The sequence below is a fragment of the Eubalaena glacialis genome, chromosome 11 (genome assembly GCF_028564815.1).
Source record: "Eubalaena glacialis isolate mEubGla1 chromosome 11, mEubGla1.1.hap2.+ XY, whole genome shotgun sequence".
Taxonomy (NCBI): domain Eukaryota; kingdom Metazoa; phylum Chordata; class Mammalia; order Artiodactyla; family Balaenidae; genus Eubalaena; species Eubalaena glacialis.
In genome coordinates this window covers 109,315,259-109,337,522 of record NC_083726.1, presented here as the reverse complement: position 1 = coordinate 109,337,522, position 22,264 = coordinate 109,315,259, and the positions used below count along the sequence as shown (strand labels likewise).

The 22,264-nt window shown below is 38.8% G+C and overlaps 1 protein-coding gene across 2 annotated transcripts in view; it reads left to right on the top strand.

The window, feature by feature from the left end:
- KLRG1 (killer cell lectin like receptor G1) overlaps nt 1–22,264 on the top strand; it is a 48,875-nt gene that overhangs the window by 15,011 nt on the left and 11,600 nt on the right. Inside the window, exon 5 of one of the 2 annotated variants that reach the window (XR_009702574.1) lies at nt 70–240. Coding sequence is in view for 1 of the 2 variants with exons in the window: in XM_061205547.1 (XP_061061530.1) it covers nt 70–181 (112 nt within the window). In the remaining variant the exon portion in view is untranslated. Of the gene's footprint in view, nt 1–69; nt 864–22,264 lie in introns of those variants that run through there. The other variant, XM_061205547.1, reaches the window with a different exon arrangement.

Sequence of the window (22,264 nt, the reverse complement as noted above, 5' to 3'; positions counted from 1 at the left end):
CCTTCATGCCTTAGAACTCGTTTACTCTGCATGTCACCTTAAGTGATAGATTTTTCTGGTTTCTTACAGAATATTTTCAAACAGCTTGGTACAGAAGTGTGGTACCATCAGCAAAAGTGGTCTCCAAGCCTCTAGCTGTGAAGTTGCTTTACCGTGGGTCTGTAAGAAGGTCAGACATTGATGAATGGTCAGTCTGTCATGTGGCTCCCTAAAAAGAGGGAGCTGGCCTCTGGGTGTCAGGTTAGTCATGGGTACATATTTAGTGAGTGCTACCCTTCTAGGATATGCATTAGATGTGAGATTAATGCTGCCTCCCTGGGATTGATGGTTTCTTGCTGGACTTTCTGAGAGTATTTAGATATTATCTTAACAACTTAAAGACTGGATGTAGGCAAATTTGTGAAATAGATGTGCCTTTAGTATTTCTCACTCTAGTGACTAAGGTTGCCTCCTTCAACGCCATCATCTCTGTCAAAAATGTACTTTTTCTACGTTATATTCTGAGCTCGGCTGATGAAATCTGTGCAGATATGTACTATTGCCAATGTACTAGAGGGTTTTTATGTGTGCCAGTGGGTTGACATGCTACTCCTCGCTGATAATATATTTTTATCCTAACAGTGGTCCTTTGCAGATAAAGCTTTATTCTAAAGAATGATGCAAATGGTGAGAAAATAAGCTGTGGAAGGTGAATGAGAGCAGGGTGGTGCTTTGATTCTCAGCTCTTCACACTTCCTCAAAGAGCTGGCCTTGACGGATTTTAGTTTTTCTGAGAACACATAGGTGTGGTTGAATAAACCAATGTGTGACTGTCTTTTCCATGTTTTGAATGCGATTTGCACATTAATTTCACAATAATGGTCAATCTGGTAAGGCATTTTTACAGAGGAAAATTTACAGAAGCAGTTTATGAGGTTGATCCCCCAATTATTTTTGGCACAAATTCCTCAAAAATGAGAAAAACTTTATTATTTCTCCTTAGTAAGGTTGGGCATAGATAAGGAGGCAAGGTGTTGTTTAAAGATATAGGAGGGAGTGATGAAGGAAACCATAATTCTGTACTGTTGATGACACTGGATTGTGATGTTTACTTGTCTTTCCCTTTTGTAGTATTTTTAGGACATGGGCTGTATCTTATCCACCCTTGTATCCCAAACACCTAAAATAGTGTTTGCTTGTATCAGTGAATATTCAATACCTGAATGGACAAATAAAAAAATAAGAATTAAAAAATTCTTATTCTAGTTGTTTCTATTAGCCCACGAGTTAATTAGGGGAACGTGAGCAAAAAACACCGTGTATCCGAATCCTCCCTTAACCCTACTCATGTGAGCATTCAACAGCTGGCTCTAAGAAGGCAGAGGACCAGTTTAATCTAGATATAGTCAACACTATATACATATATGTTTGGGAACAACACCCTTTATTCGGCACTAGAGACACTGTGTACAGCACTAGTCCTGGAGCCCATGCCGTGAGGATACTGCGGGACAACTGTGTAATGTTCGTAGAAGGAAGTAGTGGAAACAAATTTCTATCTCCTTATAATCTCTTACCTTTGGTTCTGGGGCCGAGGGGTATCTCTTGGTTATGCATATAATGGTAGTGACTCCCACTTGGTTAAGGATGTCATGATTCTGATTCCATTTGGGCCTTAGCTTGGCAACTACCGGGTGCACAGTGCATTTACTTACTCAAAGAGAAACACAGGAGTACAGCATTCACTTAAATCCTCCCCTGAACAGATGGGATGTGGACAGCTTTCCTCTGTGTCTAGGGTTCAGTCCTCTTGTAAGGCTTTTTGCCACCTGTCATCAGAGCTGGGGCTAGTTCCTCACTGTTTGTCTCCCTTAAGGATGTTACATTAGAAATAGCTTGTTTCCTAGTCAACCTGGACTCTTGTCCATTTTGTTTTTTTTGCTATATTATTGTACTTTAATAAATAATTTTTGGACCATAGGTACAGGGATTAGAGTTCATCAAACCATCCCTATCAGTTCATATACGCCCCTCTCAAGTTCTGTTCACCTTCTCCTTTTTCCTGTATCCCTGCTTCCATTCCTCTTTCTTCCACAGGAATATACTTTGATGTTTGATACATTCCTTGAGCTTATTTGTATCCTTAAAAAATATGTAGTTTTAGTCTTTGTTTCATATTTAATTAAATGTGTTTTCTGTATATCTCACTGCTTTACTTTTTCCACCAGCATTGTGTTTTTGAGATCTGTCCACGTTGCGCTATGTACTCGTAATTCATCCTTTTAGCTGCTCTACAGTCTCCATTTTATGTACCCATTCCCTTAATACGGACACCTAGTTTGTTCCCCCACTGTCACAAACAATGAGGGGATGAATGTTCTCTTACATGTCCCTATTCCCGAGTCTTCCCCATCTCAGGAAACGGCCCTACCATCCATTCAGTTGTTCAGATTCCAAACTGCGGAGCTTTCTGATACCTTTCTTTTTCCACTCACTAGTGCCTCAACACATTTTCTTATCTCTACCACCAAAGTGTATTCTAAATCTCATCACTTCTCTGCATCTCCACTTTTAACACTAGTCCAAGCCACAGTGGTTGTTCACCTAGCTTACTATGACAGCTTCTTTTGTTACTGCCCACCCTCCCAAAAAAAACAGTTTTATGGAGGTACAATTGACACACAATAAACTGAATTTATTTAAAGAGTAAAATTTGTTAAATTTTGACGTAATGGATATACCCATAAAACTGTCACCACAATCAAGATAGTGAATATATCACTATATAATCCTCATGCTTTTTGTAATTCCTCCCTCTCTTTCCTTCCTGTCCCCCACCCCAGGAACCCCTGACCTACTTTCTGTCATTAGAGATTAGATTGTATTCTAGAGTTTTACAGTACATAGAGTTTTACAGAGTCATTAAGTATGTACTCTTTTTTTTTTTTTTTTTTCTGGCTCCTTTCACTCAGCATAATTATTTTGAGATTTATCCATGTTGTCATGTGTATCAATAGTTACTCCTATTTATTGCTGATATTCTGTTATATGGATGTGACACATTTATTTATCCATTCACATGCTGGTGGATATTTCCAGTGTTTGGCTACTAAAAATAAAGCTGTTATGAACATTTAGATACAAATCTTTGTATGGAGATAGGTTTTCTTTTCTCTTGAGTAAAAATACTTAGAGGTGGAATGGCTGAATCATCTGGTAGATATGTGTTTAACTTTTTAAGAAACTGCCAAGCTCTTTTCCAAAGTGCTTGTACCGTTTTCTATTCCAACAGGCTATGAGAGTTCCATTTCCTTCACATTCTCAACCATACTTGGTATAGTCAATCTTTTTTTTTTTTCTGGCATTTTGGCAGGTATTTATTTTTCCAGGGTGAACATGCTTTCAGAAATTGACAGTAGTTGCTAGTCAGACTTCTACAAACACAAAGGATATTACCCAAGTGTCCACCAGGCTGGTTTCTCAATTTAAGCTTTGTGATCCTAGCTCAAAATGTTGTAAATTCTATTACTGTTTGAATTTGGAATACAGAATTTTGCCAGCGATTGCACTGGCATTTGAGTCAGTAGTGAAGTGAGTTTTCTCCCCAGGAGGCCAGGTGACTGACTTGAAGCAAGGGCGTGCTGTCCAAGATTGTGGGCCAGGTCATTTGAACCTCCTCAAAGGTGAAGGGAAACGATGTAAAGAAAACAACTTCATCTTGCCAGGAACAGTTGCCTTTCCCTTTGGTTCTCTCCTCTCTGACGACTGGATTTTCCTACTGTCCTTTTGTATCTTTCTCTTTCTTCTGGCAAAGGAACAAAATTTTCACACAGGTACACTCAGTCCTTTACTTAAGTAGCTTTTTCTAGATGAATTTGGAGCAGTGCCAGTGAAACTGAAGAAATACATGTTTTTCTGGACTAGTGATTAGATTTGCAAAGCTTTTTAAAAATAATTGTTGAAAACATAGGTCTGTCCATTTACTTATTTTTGTTTGTCTGACTCTCTGGGCCAAGAACAGTACTGTGCTACAGTCTTTTTAATTTTAGCTAGTCTAATAGGTACTTAGTAGTATCTCATTGTGGTTTTAATTACCATTACCTTAAAGATTAATTATGTTGAGCATTTTTCATGTGCTTATTTATCATCCATACATTTTTCTTTGGTAAAGTATTTCTTCAAATATTTTGCCAATTTATTTGTTTTCTTGTTATTGAGTTGTCAGAGTTCTTTATATATTCTGAATACAAGTTCTTATCAGATATATACTTTGCAAATATTTTTTTTCTCAGTCTGTGGCTTGCCTTTTCATTATCTTAACAGTGTTTTTCAAAGAACAGAAGTTTAAAATTTTTATGAAGTCTAGTTTATCAGTGTTTGTATTCTAATTTGTATTTTTTGTGTGTTGTCTAAGAACTCTTTGCCTAGTCCAAGGTCACAGATTGCCTTTATGTCTTTTTCTAGAAATTGTGTAGTTTTAGGTTTTGCATTTAGGTCTGTGATCTATTTTGATCTTACCTTTATGTATGGTATAAGTTATGAGTTGAGGTCATTTTTTTTTAATTCTTAAAGATGTCTAATTCTTCTAGCACCATTTATTGATATAACTACCCCTTTTTTCATTGAATTCCCTTGATACCTTTGTTGAAAATCAATTATCACATACATGTAGGTCAATTTCTGCATTTTCTCTTCAGTGCCATTTATTTATTTGTTTTACTTCTACTCTAATGTAGCTTTATACTAAGTCTTGAAATGGGGTCATATAGTTCCCCAATTTTGTTTTTCTTTTTCAAAATTCTTTTAGCTGTTCTAGGTCCTATGGTTTTTCCTGTAGATTTTAGATAAATATCCTGTTCATATGTTATTTGGTACATGTATGAATATATCAGAGGGAATTGCTGGGTCAATGGGTACTTTCAAATGGGACCACCAGTTTAAAGTCTCCAGCAATGTATGAATTAAAGGGCCTATTTCTCTATACCCTCATCAAGCAAAGGTGAAGTGAACCACAGGATCCTCAAGATCATGATGACTTTTCACTCCTGGCTGTATCCTGGAAAGGTGATGAGTTTTTACTTAGGAGAAGGTCTTTCATCTTCTTCACATTAGAACATCTATAAAACAAATCTTTTCCTTGCTAGTAATGGTCTTCTCTCATAGCAAAACTTCGATGATAATAAGGCCTTTATTTCAATATTAGTACTGAGATGGGGAAGGAAATGAAGGGGAGGGGAGAAAACTCCTGTGCTGGCATACGGGAGAGAGTGTGAAAAAGATGTGATAAAAGCTAAGGAAGGAGTGATTTTCAAGGTGGAGGGAGCATTCAAAGTATAAAATGCTAGAGATGTAAGGTAACATAATGAGAGGAGACTATTCAATGAAATTGACAGTGTGGAGGTCATTGTTCACATCCTTCATTGGTGTGCCGGTGAAAGATGTGAAATTTCAGTGAGCTGACTAATAAGTAGAAGGTAAGGAAGTGGAAACAATGAGTTTAGAAGTCTCTTTTAAGAAGTTTTGTGATGGCAGGAAGGAAGGCGATGTTATCTAAATAAAGGGTTATATGTAAGGCCAATATAGTTTTACATATCGATAGGAGAGAGTAGCGCACGTTTAGAGCTTGAGGTGAAAATTTCAGTTGAATGGGAGAGACTAAAAATACATGCAAGACAAATCCTTGAGGCAGTAGATGAATATGAGACCCAACGCACAACTGGAAGAAATGACCTTGGGTGGAAAGGGTGCCCCCTTTTCTCAGGGAAGTGGAGAGGATGGGTGAGGATGTTGATAGGGTTTGTGTGAGGCGTAGGGAAGAAAATGTAGACTGTTCTTGTCTGGTGAATTCCATCTTCTCAGTGAGATAAAAGACAAGGTCCTAAAGCTAAGAATGAGGGAGGTAGTGAGAAGTCTGGGATCTGTGGAAGGCAGCATTTTAGAATAATCACAAAGGGAAAAGACAGACATCCGCTTAGAGACACAGCATTTGCCGGTCTGCACCAAGCACTCAGGTGAAGCAAGAGGCCACACATTTTCAGGGATTTCAGTCTGCATTATTACATGATTATTGGCAACAGCCCATGTCAGACTAGTTGTAATAACAGAGAAGTCAAATGGTAGGAATGATGAAGGGTGGGGATTTTACAGGGTGGTTTCAGGGGAGAAACAATGTGTCAGAAAATAGAAGTCGCCAGAAGTAGACAAGAAACTTAAAGAATAGGGACCCCAAAGTAATGAACATACTGGATGGGAAAAGATTTGGGAGTAATAGTAGAGAAGATGAAATAAATAGTACAGTGAACATTTTTGTACATATATCCTTTTTCTCTACAATAGATTCATAAAGGTGACACGAATCATGGGCCAAAATGTATAGCAAGTTTAAATTTTTATAGATATTACCAGATTACGAAAAGACTGATGCAATTTTACTCCCATTAGCCATGGATGAGAGTACTGGTCCTCCTCCCTTCTCAGCTCCGCATATTCTCAATGTTTTAAATTTTGGCTAGTTATTATCATTAGTGTGAATGTGTGGGCTGGGGGAGTGGTGTAGCAACGGTATATCCCTGTTTTAGTTTGTGTTTTCCTAACTGCTAGTGTCTTTGAGAATCTTCTTATATTAATCTGTTATTTGTATTTCCTCTGAATTACCTGTTTATATCCCTTGGCCATTTATGCTATCATTCTTTTTTTTTGTCTTTTTCTTATCAATCTGTAGGCACTCTTTGTATATTAGGGATAACCTTTGGTCAGTCATATGTCTTGCAATTATTTTCCTTCTGTCTGTTATTTGTGTTTTTAAACATTATGGAGATCTTTTTCTTTCTATTGATGCATTTTAAGTTTTAATAAAGTCAAGCCTCTCATTTTTCCCTCATTGTGGATTCTGGTTTTCCATCCAGAATCCCCTACCTGGGATTATACATACATTTTTCCAAAATTTTTTCTAATACATTTACATAATTATTATTATTGTTATTGTGTTTTACATTTTAATCACGAATACATTTTTTGCTGTTCTGAGTAGAGGTCTAACTTGGAATTGAGAGGATGACTGAGTTCTGGGCCTAAGTCCTGGATCATTGTGAGGGAGGGAACAGGTTTGAGAACGATGGTGACAAGAAGGAGTTGAGTATGAGGTGGGCAGATGGCATGTGCCTTAAAGGAGCCATTTTTAAAAATTGCAGTAGGGACTTCCCTGGTGGTCCAATGGTTAAGAATCCGCCTTCCAATGCAGGGGACATGGGTTTGATCCCTGGTTGCAGAACGAAGATCCGACATGCCATGGGGCAACTAAGCCCACGCGCTGCAATGGAAGATCCCACGTGCCACAACTAAGACCTGACGCAACCAAATAAAATAAATAAATAAATAAAATATTTAAAAACATAAAAAATTGTAGTAAAGTATTTAAAACATAAAATTTACCATTTTAACTATTTTTAGCTGTACAATTCAGTGGCATTAATTATGTTCACAATGTTGTGCAACCATCTGCCACTATCTATTCAAGGAGCCATTTTTATATGATTAAAAAATAATGGTCTGGAATCAGCAAAGGGAACAATCACACAACAACAGCAAGATGCAGACCTTCCTCTTCTCGCCACTTGCACTCCCCTTCCAACTCTGTGGGAAATTTAGCAGACTCATCATGAGAGGACATGATTTTTTTAAAAAAACAGTTTAAACAGGGTTGCAGTTAAGGCAAAGAAGCATGGGAATATTCTGCATAAAGGGTCATAATACAGGGTAATCTGTTTTCGATGTCCAAGGGTTATAGTGAGCACACCAGATAGGGTTTACAGACAGGGGCAGTGAGAGGATGGTCAAACTGTGTGGGACCCAGATCAGGATGGGGACAAGGGCGTGGGCAAGTACCAAGGACAGGCATGAGCCTTTCCCATAGACTCAGACTAGACACTAATGGTATCTCATACCACGTTACTCTTCCTGCTTTTGGCCTGGTCAGTGTGTAGACGTGTTACACTGCTAACAATAGATTCTAAAAATTGTTTGTACAAGTGCACAGAGATTTATGTACAAAGAACTTTATTATACTTCTACAGTAGGGAAAATTAGAAACAATTCAAATATCTATCAATATCAAAATGATTAAATAAATAACCTTTTTTGCTTTCTTTTTTCTTCTGGAGAACAAACCTTTTAAAATGAGAATGTTTTTATCTTTTAACTGTGCAACTAGAAAACAGTAGTAATCAAGACAAAACGAAACCAGTCTGCACCCTCCAACCCCACTGTCAAGCTCTTATGTTGGTGAGGTAGCTTGGCCTTGACAGTGTGTTAGGCTGTTCGCTGGGGCTTCTCTGAGCTCATCCCAGGCGGAGGACTAGTTTGGTTCTGTTGCTCTGGGGATGGAGGCTTAGACTGTAATTGTGCTGCTCCATTTGTGCTTTGGATTACTGCTTAATGCACCTTCTCCTTTCTCCCCCGCTTTTAAATCTACTCGCAAAAGTTGCGTTTTCTTTCTTTGTCCCCTCAGACCAGGTCCTGCCTGTCTTGAAAAGGGCCACATCCTTGGTCACATGGACATAGGGTCAGTGACCTCACTGCACACATTCCAAATTTTGTCATGGATGCTGGGACTGCTCTTAGGTTTTGGTTTGTCTTAGCTACAGTGATGTCCCAAACTGTTATATATGTGATGTCTCTCCACAGATTGGCTAGAATGTGCTCTGTAGATCCCCAGTAAAGAGCTAGCGGGTTTCTTCCCCTTAGTTCTTCCTATTTTTTGCTTAAGTAATGTTCATGACTTGCAAGGCCCTGCATGACTTGTAACCAACTATTTGCATCTAAATGCTGCTGGCTGTGACAGGTATAGAATGCTCAAATGCTTTCCTGAAAATTGTTAGTTACACTGGTTCTTTGGCCATATATTTTTCCTTAGAAAATGCCTGTCCCCTCTTGAGAGCAGTGGGAACATAGCAGAAAGATCACTGATGCTGGAGTCAATAAGACCAACCTTTACTCAAATCCTTTTTCTAATAATTGCTGTGTGACTTTAGGCAAAATGCTTAATTTCTCTGAGCCTACATTGAGCCATACTGTATGATTGTTCTATCCAAAATAGCCAATCTCCTAACTCTCTGCAACATCCACTTGTTTAGTTTCTTCAAAGCTCTTGTCACAGTTTGTGATTCTCTTCTTTATGTGTTACTTCTTTCAAATTATTATTTAGCTTGTTTTGAAGATGTGCATGCTCACAGTATAAAATTCAAAAGTTACAAGGGATATATAGCCATGAAAAGAGTCTCTGTTCCACCTCCGATTGCCAGCTCACCACTTCCTTTTCCTGGAGAAAAATACTGTCGACTTCTTATGTTCTTTACCAGATATAACCTATTCGTAAGCATTTATGTACACGACTGTGCGCACACACACACACAGATACACACAAGTTGTAGTGTAGTATACACACTGTTCTGAACTTTACTCCCCATCCCCAATTAACAATATATCTTGACTCTTTCTATGTTTATACTCATTAGTACTGCCTTATTCTGAATTCTATTTTATGGATTTAACAATTTATTTAGCTAGTCTCCTATTAATGGAAGTTTAGATCATTTCCTCTCTTTTGTCTTTACAAACAATGCTACAATGACTATATTTCTACAGATGTAATTTTGTGCTTTTTGAGTGTTTGTAGACAGGCCAAATTGCTCTACATAAATCTGCAGATTTACACTCCCACCAGCAATGATAGTTTCATTTTCCTCTACGTCTTCACCAGTGCAGTTTTTCATGAAATGTTTTGATCTTTGCTAATAATTAGAGAGATGAAAAACGGTTTCTCATTGTGTTTTTTAAAATTAATTAATTAATTTATTTTTGGCTGCGTCGGGTCTTTGTTGCTGCACGCGGGTTTCTCATTTCTCATTGCAGTGGCTTCTCTTGTTGCGGAGCAAGGCTCTAGCCGTGCGGGCTTCAGTTGTTGTGGCTCGTGGGCTAAGAGTGCAGGCTCAGTAGTTGTGGCTCGCGGGCTCTAGAGCGCAGGCTCAGTAGTTGTGGTGCACGGGCTTAGTTGCTCCGCGGCATGTGGGATATTCCTGGACCTGGGATCAAACCCGTGGCCCCTGCACTGGCAGGCAGATTCTTAACCACTGTGCCACCAGGGAAGTCCCACTCAGTGTGGTTTTAATTTGTATTTCTCTTATTAAGAATTATAGTGAGCATCTTTTCACATGCTTATGAGCCATTTGTATTTCCTTTTCTGTGAACTGACAGTTTATAGTCTTTATCCTTTTTAAAAAAGAAATTGGGTGATAGATCTTTTCCTAAATAATTAGTGAGAAAAAAGTTTTTTATATACTAAATAAATGAGCCATCTGTGTGTGATACAGGCTGAAAATATTTTGTCCTAGTTTGTAATTTTTCTCTTTATATCATTTGAAATCCTTCATTCTCTGTTCTAAGATTAAATTAGTTAAGGGAAAGTATAAGACAGCTGACCTCTAGTGAAGAGCATAATTATAGAAGCACCAGGAACTAACTGGAATTAGCATTGTTGTGTTAAAAAGGATGGAAAATTGGTGCATTTGCTAGTGAAACACTGAAATGAGCACAGTGATTACATTTATGAAGGCTCATCCAGGAGACTTTAAGAGTCTGTAGTGTATAGCATTCACTGACAGACTCGGGGACTCATCACATATCCCTTGACTCAGAACAGAGCCACTAGTGGAAAATGTTGTTGAGAGACTAGAGCAGCCTGGGAATATTCTTTAAAGATACAGAATTCCAGATAGGAGCTCACCTATGAATAATCAATTTGTGTGAGAGTGCAAAAACTTCCCCCGTGATGAGAGAGACTTTTTTTCTGTGGTCTCAAAATTTTGGTTGAAACCTAAACCTATGTTCCAAAGAGAGTCTTTAGACACACCCCATAGGACTTTCCAAACTCATCTGGGGACAATTACCAACAGCCCATATAATGAAAAGTTCAAGACTAATTACAGAGGCAAATTCTTTGAAGGAATTTGTGGATGACGAGATTGCTGGCCTGTTTCCCCTCCTTCTGCCCAGGCCAAGTGGGGGAGGAACTGGAGGGCCCCTGCTTGCTGGAGGTGGACACAGTCTTACTCCCCAGTCTATGTTGCTCAGCTATGGAAACTTGTAGATCCGGGGCTGACTGGAGAACAAGAGAGTGCTTGGAAGAACTTGACCTAAGTACCCTGTTGTGGACGGCAGAGAAACTTCTGTCTGAATGTTGCTTGGAGAGGTCTGGTGGTGGGAAGCTAGCTGAAATTGCCCCTAATGCCAGGGTAAGGAGGGGTAGATGCAGTGGATGCACATCGCAATTTCACCATATGTTCAGTGGGTATAGGAGGAAGCAGAAGAAGGTAATGGGGTTTGAGTTGTCTACAAAGGGCTTTATTCTCAAGGGGACCCCAGAAGAAAGAGGTCCTGTGGAATGTTTCACCATAAGTTGAGAGTTAAGGTAAAGTTAAGAGGCCTTCCAGAGAGCATATCACCTGTATCAGGAAATGGTGCAGTGCAGAAATTCCTCAAGGGTGTATGTATCTGGGTGGGATCTCCTAAAACCCACAGAAGTGCCCCAAGAGAGATAACTAGTGTCTGGGTATTGTATCAGTCTGGGTTCAACAAGAGAAGCAGAACCAGTAGGGGATATATTTTTAAAAATTTATTGCATGGAATTGGTTCCTGCCACTGTGGAGCCAACGAGGCAAGTCCAAAGCTCAAATGGCAGGCTGTCAGGAAGGGCAGACTAGAGCTCTCCAGCAGGGGCTGGCACTGCTGTCCACAGGTGGAATTTCTTCTCTGTCAGGGAAGCTTCACCTCTGCTCTTAAGGCCTTTCAACTGATTGAACCCATCCCACCCAGATTATGATAATCTCCCTCGTTTACAGTCAACTGGTTATAGACTTTACTTACATCTAAAAAATACCTTCACAGCAACATCTAGACTAGTGTTTGATTGAATGACTGGGGACTGTTGCCTGGCTGAGATGACACATCAAACGACCATCGCAGGTATCCTCCATACAAAGTGAGGCCAGATAACAGGGTACCAGTAAGAGAGACTTTGCCTCTTTCTTCCAATCCCCATCTCCTGAGGCTAGAGGGATGCCTCACTTCCCCACTGCTGGTCTGTGGAAACAAGAATCAGACCTGAGAGGAGGGACTTCCCTCATGGTCCAGTGGGTAAGACTCCGCACTTCCATTGCAGGGGGCCCGGGTTCCATCCCTGGTAGGGCAACAAGATCCCACATGCATGCTGCAACTAAGAATCCTGCATGCCGCAACTAAACATGCCGCAACGAAGATCCTGCATGTCGCAACTAAGACCCGGCGCAGCCAAAATTAATAGATAAATAAATAAATATTAAGAACTGAGAGGAATGTAGGCAGAAATTTTGAATTGGTTATAAGATCGACATTTTGTTTTAGACTGGATTAAAGTTTTCAGGTATCAATTTGTATACACAGAAATTGAGGACTGACAGAATGGTCTTATTTGGTTTCTGCACATGTATAAATTTAGGGTTTTTTTAAAATTAAAAATTCATTTTCTCCTATCACAGTACCTTGTCCTTCGTTCCTTCTCTTTCCCCAAGTCATCCACTTTAAAAACATGCTTGATAATCTCTTGTGATTTTAATTGCCCTCTTGTGGTCAAAGTCGATGATTGCAGTGATCTAAGAGTTGCTAAAGCATTCAGTTCAAGGCCATTTCAGAGGGTACTGAGTTAAAGACCATCATTTCAGGTTTTTGTTTGTTTGTTTGTTTGTTTTGTTTTTAAATGGCCAATCATGGGTAGAATCTGTTATATCCAATCACTAGAGGAAGGAACATTTTCTTATTACCTTGATTCTAGAAAAATTCTTGTGTTGACTTCACTCAGATACGAAGAGTTCATTTGTGGTGAATCATTCCCTTTGTCACTGTACATTTTCAAAATAGAAATCTAGGATCATTTGATTAACAAGATTGCTTGTACACTGTGTTCAGGTCACTGCCAGTTAGAGACACTAGTCCTAGAATGACAGTGAGTGAATAAGAACAAAAAAACATGATTACATTAAGTAGCAAGGAAAGTGGAAGTATCAGTAAAAAGTATCAGTAGTGAAGAAAAGAACAGAAGAGGATAAAACAGAAACACATTATATTTTTAATAAAAAGATGACATTTGATTATAGAAAATAAAGCTTTCTGAAAAGTAGGAGAGAAAGAAGTAGGGTAGAATTAAGTGCTAATCTTGTTATGATTTTGGAATAGTTCATAGTCACATATACATAGTTCCAGTATATGGCACAGAATCATCACAGAGCCACAGACACAGTGCTAGGTCCCCAGGCCTTTTCTGTCCTTAAGGAATAAAATGTAATTTAACCCCCTACCCCATTTTGAAAGACAAAAGCCATGCTATCCATTTTCTGTTTGTTTAAGTGCCTTTTGTGTTGGGTTATCCAAATCAGGAAATCTTTCCTTAGTGTTCTGTAGAAAACACTTGGCTGGAAATCAGGAGCTCTTTCACTATTTGGCTGATACATAGCAATGACATATTTGGAGTGTCAGCTACCTTTTCTGTTCTGTGCCTCCCTCCCATACCTGCATCTGGCATTCAGTGTTCCTAAAACTTATTTTCATTTAGAGTGCATTTCTTCTGAATCACTTTTTTTTTTTAATGTTCTTTCCTTTGGGGGTAATTATTGTTTCACTGTTAGGAATTTTATTATTTATTTATTTATTTATTTATGGCTGTGTTGGGTCTTCGTTTCTATGCGAGGGCTTTCTCTAGCTGCAGCGAGCGGGGGCCACTCTTCATCGCGGTGTGCGGGCCTCTCACTATCGCGGCCTCTTTTGTTGCGGAGCACAGGCTCCAGATGCACAGGCTCAGTAGTTGTGGCACACGGGCTTAGCTGCTCCGCAGCATGTGGTATCTTCCCGGACCAGGGCTCGAACCCGTGTCCCCTGCATTGGCATGCAGATTCTCAACCACTGCGCCACCAGGGAAGCCCCCCTGAATCACTTTTATACTCCATGTTCTTATATACAATATTGTGTTCTGTGTCATCATGCGCTGCTGGTAATGCAGCATTTCCTCAAAGAGGGCCTCACTATTGTCTCTGAGATTGTTTGCCAAGCTGACAACCATTCAGTAGGTCTTCATGCTAACACTGTTTTGACCTTACTAGAAGATGTCAAGGGAGCGTTTCAAACAACAGTCAGAATTCCAGTTCCTTTTTCAAATGACTCATTAACTAAACCATTGAGAGATTAAAGTCATTTAATGGGAAGGTCAATGGGAAAACAACCAAGTTCATACATGAACAAGGAATGACGACCGCCTGACAGCTACTGTGTAAAATACTGTGGCAGACTGTGTTTCCAAAGGTGGCTGCATGTCTTCCATCAAACATGCTCTTTAAAAACAAACAAACAAACGCCTTTATTCAGATATAAATGATGTACCATAAACTACACATATTTGAAGTGTACAAAATAATGAGCCACAAGCTCTTTTGCACTGTGTCCTTGCCACATCAAGAAGTAGAGCACATTTTCCCTACTCTTCATTCTGGATTGAATATTTGTTGCACTTATCCTTTCTTTGTCTCACTATCATTTTTTGAGTTTTCGTGTAGGGCAGATGTCTTGTAAGTTCAGATTTCTTCAGGAACTAGGGAATTCCCTGGCCGTCCAGTGGTTAGGACTCCGGTGCTTTCACTGCCAGGGCCCAGGTTTGATCCCTGGTTGGGAAACTAAGATCCCGCAAGTCGTGTGGTGAGGCCAAAAAAACAAATTTCTTCAGGAACTATACTTGAGGAGTACTACCTAAGGAACTTCACCCCCAAACCCCATTCACACCTGATTTAGATGGTGAGATCCTAGAGCATCCATAATAGGATGAGATTTTCTGGGGAGAGGCTAAGTGTATTTTGTATGTGGGGGAGAGATGTGATTTTGTAGTCAAATGGCAGATTTAACAAATTGTGTTTCCAAAAGTGGCTACAACAATACCTCCAACTACATGCTCTTTTGTAATGTGATCTTGCTTCTTCTCCCTCAAGACACGGAGTCTGTTTCACTTTCTCTTGAATATAAGCTGGCCTTGTGATGCTTTTGATCAATCAAATGTGATAGAAGTGATTCTGCATGACTTCTGGGCTAGTTCATAAGTAATATTTCAGCTTCTGCCTTTGTTTCTTGGAACTCTTACTCTTGGGAGCACTGAAATGCCATGTAACAAGTCCAGGTACCCTGTTGGAGAAGCTACAAGGAGAAGCCCTGCGGCTACATGGAGAGGGGGAGAGGCCAAGCTGTCCAAGAATCCCAATGGAGCCTTCAGATGATTGCAGTCCCATCTGCTATCAGCCTGCAATTTCATGAGAGACCCCTGGCAAGACCATCAGAAGAATCACCTGGGTAAGGCCAGTCAATCCATGAAACTGTGAAATGTAATAAAATTTTTGTTGTTTTTTAACTTATTGAATTTTGGGGTGGTTTGTTATGCAGCAGTAGATAAATAAAACAGATGTTATCCACTGTCGGATGTGTCCCAGTTTCAGGGATGTTAAGGTGTGAAGAATGTGCAATTTAGAATTGATGAAATACAAAAATAGAAACATATGCAAATTACATGAATAAGTACTTTGGAGAAGAAGAAATGTTCATGGCTCATATGAAGAGATGCTCCACCTCTCTAGTAATCAGAGAAGTAAAAATTAAAGCAATCAAGAAATAAGAATTTTTATTTAAAAAAAGCGCAAAAATTAGAAAGTTGGTTAAATGTTGGCAAGACTATAATGGAAATGGGAATCCTTTATGTACTATTGGAGGGAGTATAGATTGGTTGCAGCCATTTTAGAATACTTTCTTGCTGAATTCTGAAATTAAGTTTGTATATATCCTTTCACCCAACAATTTCAATCCTAGCTCTGTATTTGAGAGAAATTATCACACAGGTCAACAAACTGGCATGTATCAGGATATTCAAAACACTTGTCAACAGAATTGAAAATTTCCCAAACTGAAGGTCAAAGAAAAAAAGATTTAAAAAAATAGAACAGTAAATCAACTGTACTTCAAAAAAAACAAAATAGAACAGAATATCTAAGAACTGTGGGACAGTTACAAAAAGTGTAACATACAGGTAATGGGAATACCAGAAGGAGAAGAAAAAGAGAAAGGAATAATTGATCTGCTAAGAGATGAGGGAAAATGGAATCATAAAAAATGCTCACTTAAAATCGGAGAAGGCAAAAAAGTGGATGATAAAAGATAAATAACAAGGGCAATAAATAGAAAACAGTTTAAATATTTTAGAGATTAACTATATGAAAAATCAACTTAAATGTGAATGGTCTAAATACATAACTAAAAGACAGATGCTACTACAGAGGATAAAAAAAAAACAAGACCCAACTATATGTTGTCTACAACAAACCCACTTTAAGTATGAAGACACAGATAGATTGAAAGTAAAGGTTGGATAAAGATATGCCACGCTAACATTAATTTTTTAAAAGCCTGAAGCAGCTATATTAGTTTCAGATAAAGTACATTTCAGAGCAAGGAAAACAGTCAGGGATAAAGAGGGGCATTCCATAATGCCAAAGGGGCCAATTCTCCCAGAAGATTGATAATTTGAATAGGTCTATATCTATTAAATAAATTGAATCAATAATTAACAATCTTTTGAAACAGAAAACACCAGGCCCAAATGGTTTCACTGGTGAATTCTACCAAACATTTAAAGAAGAAATAATACCAATTCTCTACAATCTCTTCCAGGAAATAGAGGTAGAGGGAAGACCTCCTAACACCATAACCAGGGCAAGACATTACAGGGAAGGAAAACTACAGACTCTCTCATGAACAAAAATTCAAAAGTCCTCAACAAAATATTAGCAAATTGTATCCAACAATGTGTAAAGATAATTCTCTACGTCATGAAAAGTGAAATTTATTCTAGGTATGCAAAGCTAGTTCACCATTTGAAAATCGTTGAATGTAATCCACCACATTAACAGGCTAAAGAAGAAAAATCATATGTTCATAACAATACATACAGAAAAAGCGTTTGACAAAACCCAACACCCATTTATGATAAAAATTCTCACCAAACTACAAATACAGGGGAACTTCCCCAACTTGATAAAATAAAATCTCCAAAACCCCACATCTAATTATATTAATGCTGAGAGACTAGATGCTTTCCCCTAAAATTTGAAACAAGAGAGAGATGTCCCCTCTAACCACTTCTCTTCAACATTGTCCCAAAAGTCCTAGCTAATGCAACAAGACAAGAAAAGGAAATAAAAGCTATACAGATTAGTAAGGAAGAAATAAAAGTGTCTTTGTTCACAGATTATATGATTGTCTATGTAGAAAATTTGAAAGAATTGAACCTCAAGGGAGGTTTGGGGCAGGGTTTCCTGTCTTTTGATTTTAAAAGAATAAACAGGGGAATAACAATTTAAGAAGGAAGAAAGCCAATTAAGAGACTAAGGTTTCTAACTAGAATGACTAAATGCTTAAAACATTTCCCCAGACCAAAACAGTTCTTTCAGGCTGGGCAGAGAGGTCAGTAGTTTCCTTGGGGGAATTACAGAGAAGGTCTGCATGGAGCACCTGGAAGGCTGGATCCCAGGCCCAGCCGCTTATTCTTTGTCAAATATTCCTATCCCTTTGAACAACAGGGAGGCCACAGGGTGGTGGATCTCAAACAGTCATGTAAACTAAAGACAGATGACTGCCATGGGGTGGGATGCAATACCTTGACCCTGTATTAGATCACCAGGTAGGAAGAACCCCAGAATATTTGAGATAAATTTCCTGTAGTCTAATGGGGCTGGGGTTTAGAGTCACATTTCATTTACAGAAGACAAAGAAATGTAATATTTCATGTAGAATATACTGATTCTAAGAAAACCAACCAACCTCCCTCCCCTCCCCTCCACCATACACACATACACACAAACAAAATCACTATTCCCAGAATGCAATTCTGTGGACCAGTAAGGACAATTTGTGTGCTAGTTACCTTATTTTGTTGTCTTCTTACTGTAAGTTTCCATGATTATTTTATTCCTCTCCTTCTCTCTTCTCTTTGTCTTTTTTTTACAAAGTTTTTTTACAGTTAATAAAGCAGCAGTACTCATATTTTTTAACCTTTGCTGCCACCCTGTGGCTATCTTTCATTACTGTACATGAAAAGAGGGCATCTAAGAACTTCTGCTAAGGTATCAGATCAGGGACAAGCATAAGGGAAGCACATTAAAAAAAAAAAAAAAATTGGCAGAACATCTGAGATGGTCTTTCACTATAATGCTCAGGATCTGAGGCATGAATCTAGTATATGCTATATGTGTCTCTTATATATCAATATTTGTCCTTTAAAATCCTTTTAGTTTGTGTCTAACCTTATCTTAGTAGTCCCGCATTCCTCCTCTTAGTTCAAACTAAGATGCATAATTAATCACATTAATTGTTGATCCTAACTTGCCATTAGTGTCAATTATGGCTTTTAATGGACTTGGAAAAAAACTGCATAGGAAGCTGAACCTATTTACAGTAGGCCCACACATTAAAATTTCTTTGTAGACTTTCATTTTGGTCTAGAACTTGTCATATTAATGCGAAGCATTCTGGCTTTCTCTAAGTGTTAAAAATGAAAGAATCAGTTTTAAGAAGTAGAATATATTCCCAGCCCATTTTCCACACACATTTTTCCTGAGAAATAAGGGCTACTGTAATTGTCTCCTTACCACGTGTCCCTACCACCCTAGCCCCTTTCTGCTGCTTGTTACCATCTTAAATCAAATATGATCATGCCACTATCCTGTTTTTAAAAGATTCCATTGGCTTCCTATTACTTATAGGATAAAACATAGACTTCTTTGAACACCCTTGATAAATCAGTCTCAACTGATCTGTCAAGCCTCATTTTTAATCGCTCCCATAAACACTGCCTTTTCAACATTCAACCTGGTCTGACTCTCTTAACACAGAATAAAATTGAAACCTGCTTCCACCTTCTCTCCTAGGTCTTATATTTTTTTCATGGCAACTGGGCAAAAATATTAGAGCATCAAGAATCAGAGACCAGTCAACAGGATTTTCCCCATTCCTCTCTTCCCCTCCAAATGCAATGCTAATGGTCTTTGGTTATTTATTTGCAGTGCTTCTAACTCATTGCATGAAGCTAGGATTCCCCATTATGTCCTTTTTTTGGGGGAAACCCCACAAATCTGGGCTCCAGGCGGATGCAGCGCTCTTGTGATTGGGGCATGTAACAGAGGGATAACAGTGCCTTGTATAAGAGTGCCTGTGGGCATGGCCAGATCCAGTATGAGGGTGGAGGGTCTCTGACCCTTTTGTTGTGATCATTCAGAGGAGGAATCTTGGATCCCATGATATTATCCCATCATAAGTTTACTAGTTCTTTCAGAATACTGAAGGGTTCTTTTCTTTTTTTAAAAACTTTAAAAAAAATTATATATTGGGTTGGCCAAGAAGTTCGTTTGGGTTTTTCCGTAAAATGGTACAGGTATAATTTTTAAAGGTTACTTTCCATTTATAGTTATTACAAAATATTGGCTATATTCCCCAGGGTTGTACAATACATCCTTGAGCCTATCTTACACCTACCTAATAGTTTGTGCCTCCCACCCACAAACCCCTTTATCGCCCCTCCCCCCCTTCCCTCTCCCCTCTGGTAACCATTAGTTTATTCTCTATATCTGTCTCTGCTTCTTTTTTGTTATATTCCCTAGTTTGTTGTAGTATACAGTATTTGTCTTTCTCTGTCTGTCTTTTTCCACTTAGCATAATGTCCTCCAAGTCCATCCATGTTGCTGCAAATGGCAAAATTTTGTTCTTTTTTATGGCTGTGTGGTGTTCCATTGTATATATATATACCACATCTTCTTTATCCATTCATCTGTTGATGGACACTTAGGTTCCTTTCATATCTTGGCAATTGTAAATAACACTGCTATGAACACTGGGGTGCATGTGTCTTTTTGAATTAGTGTTTTTGTTTCTTTTGGATATATACCCAGGAGTGGAATGGCTGGGTAGTTCTATTTTTAGTTTTTTGAGAAACCTCCATATTGTTTTCCACAGTGGCTGTACCAATTTACATTCCCACCAACATTGTACAAGGGTTAGGGCTCTTTTTTTTCTATACTCTAGAAAGAAAAATAACAAGTCAACATAATCTTTAAATAAAGAGGCTCTAAGAAAAATTTGTAGGTGTTACCTCTTCTCCTCTCTCAGTGTAGTTTGACTTTTGGGAAAGGCATATTCAAATCTTAGGCCACACTGGTCACAGTCTACAATCCCATAGGCTTCACACAAGAAAGGGACAATTGTTACATGGCAATGCCAGCAGGTATCATATGTGAACTCACCTGAAGGTCTCCCAGAAACCCTAACATCTGATTTTCCTGCTTCCTCTGCCCCATTTTTCTTACTTTTCCCTGCTTCCATATACATTTCTCTTCCTTTGCACACATCTCTCTTTTTGAATTCAGCCTCCTACCGTCATCTGAAATCTCAAAAGAAGAAATAAACTCCATCCACACTAAGTGATAGAGGGATGTGGGTAAGGGTATGGACTCATCACTAGAAAGCCCAGCTTCCAGCTTCAAATCTTGTCTTCCTCACACTTGGAGTTTGGGAAACTTTCTAAACTTCTTTCTGAACTTTCTAACTTCTCTAAACCTCTGTTTGCTCATATTTAAAATGGCATTAATCATAGTATGTACCTCATAGAGTGATTGTGAGGATGGAATTCCATGACACAAACAAAATGCTTAGAACAGTGCCTAGCAGATGGTAGACACTCAGTATTGGCTTAAAAAAATTGTCAACCCTTATACCTCTTTTTATGCTTCTACATTTTCTTATCTCCTCAGAAACCTTGTTCTCGTACTTATTTGTCACTTTTTCAGTGACATCAGACTCTCTCTTATACATGAAATTGAAATCTAGAGGTTAGCTGGTTGATTGAAAGTCAGACACATGGTCAGTGGCAGATTTTGGACTAGAAGTCAGGCCAGTGAATTCCTACTTCAGAGAAATTAGTGTAATAGTTTTCTGTCTCCCACCCTAACATAACTTATTAATGAAGTAATTTTTAGCATCCTACAACATGGAACTCCTGTCTAGTCAGGCCATTCATTTTACCTGGCATAAAGTACACTCTATGTCTTTGTAAAAAGTATACACCCAGGTATACTTTATACTCTTATTGTCACTAATCTAACCACCAAAAAACTTCTTTGGAGGTAAAGACTTCTCAGATTGCCGTTACATTTATTTTGAATATTCTGAAGTTCTGCAGGATTGAGGCTGTTTTGAATTATTCCAGTTTTTATACTACACGTTATCACCTCAACTAGAATGTCATCATTTGTTCATTAGAAATACAGGGTACAATGCACGGCACTAAGTGACCTTGGAGTAAATTTACATTAAATGAAGAAGGAATCAATGATAGATACTCTCTGGAAGTATATATTTATTTACCATCCTTGTTTAGCATCTGTATTGCAGACAGAAAACAATGCTTTCAAAGATTCCTGGTTCTGAGGATTCCAGCAAAGCCCTGTCTATAGATATGGGCCTCAAACATTTCCTTGCTCTGTGTCTGTGGAGAGAAGAAAGTAAACAGGATGATTTAGGGCTTGACAGGGGTGAATGTAATTCTAATTGGATATGAATGACAGGGCTTACTAAAGGAAACCAAACTGGCTGTGGTTGAGATTGGGATCCATCAAATATCCACCCTACAATCAATACAGACTCTTCTTCTTTTTTTTTTTTTTAATAAATTTTACTTATTTATTTATTTATTTTTGGCTGCATTGGGTTTTCGTTGCTGCGCACGGGCTTTCTCTAGTTGTGGCGAGCGGGGGCTACTCTTCGCTGCGGTGCGCGGGCTTCTCACTGCAGTGGCTTCTCTTGTTGCGGAGCACGGGCTCTAGGCGCGTGGGCATCGGTAGTTGTGGCTCGTGGGCTCTAGAGTGCAAGCTCAGTAGTTGTGGTGCGCAGGCTCAGTAGTTGTGGCTCACGGGCTTAGTTGCTCTGCGGCATGTGGGATCTTCCTGGACCAGGGCTCGAACCCGTGTCCCCTGCATTGGCAGGCGGATTCCCAACCACTGCGCCACCAGGGAAGCCCAATACAGACTCTTCTGATAAAGGAATTAGAAATAAATCTTTCAGAGAGTTAATGCTCTTCTCCCAAGGTGTATATTTCTGTGTTATTATGCAGTATGAGGAATCTGAG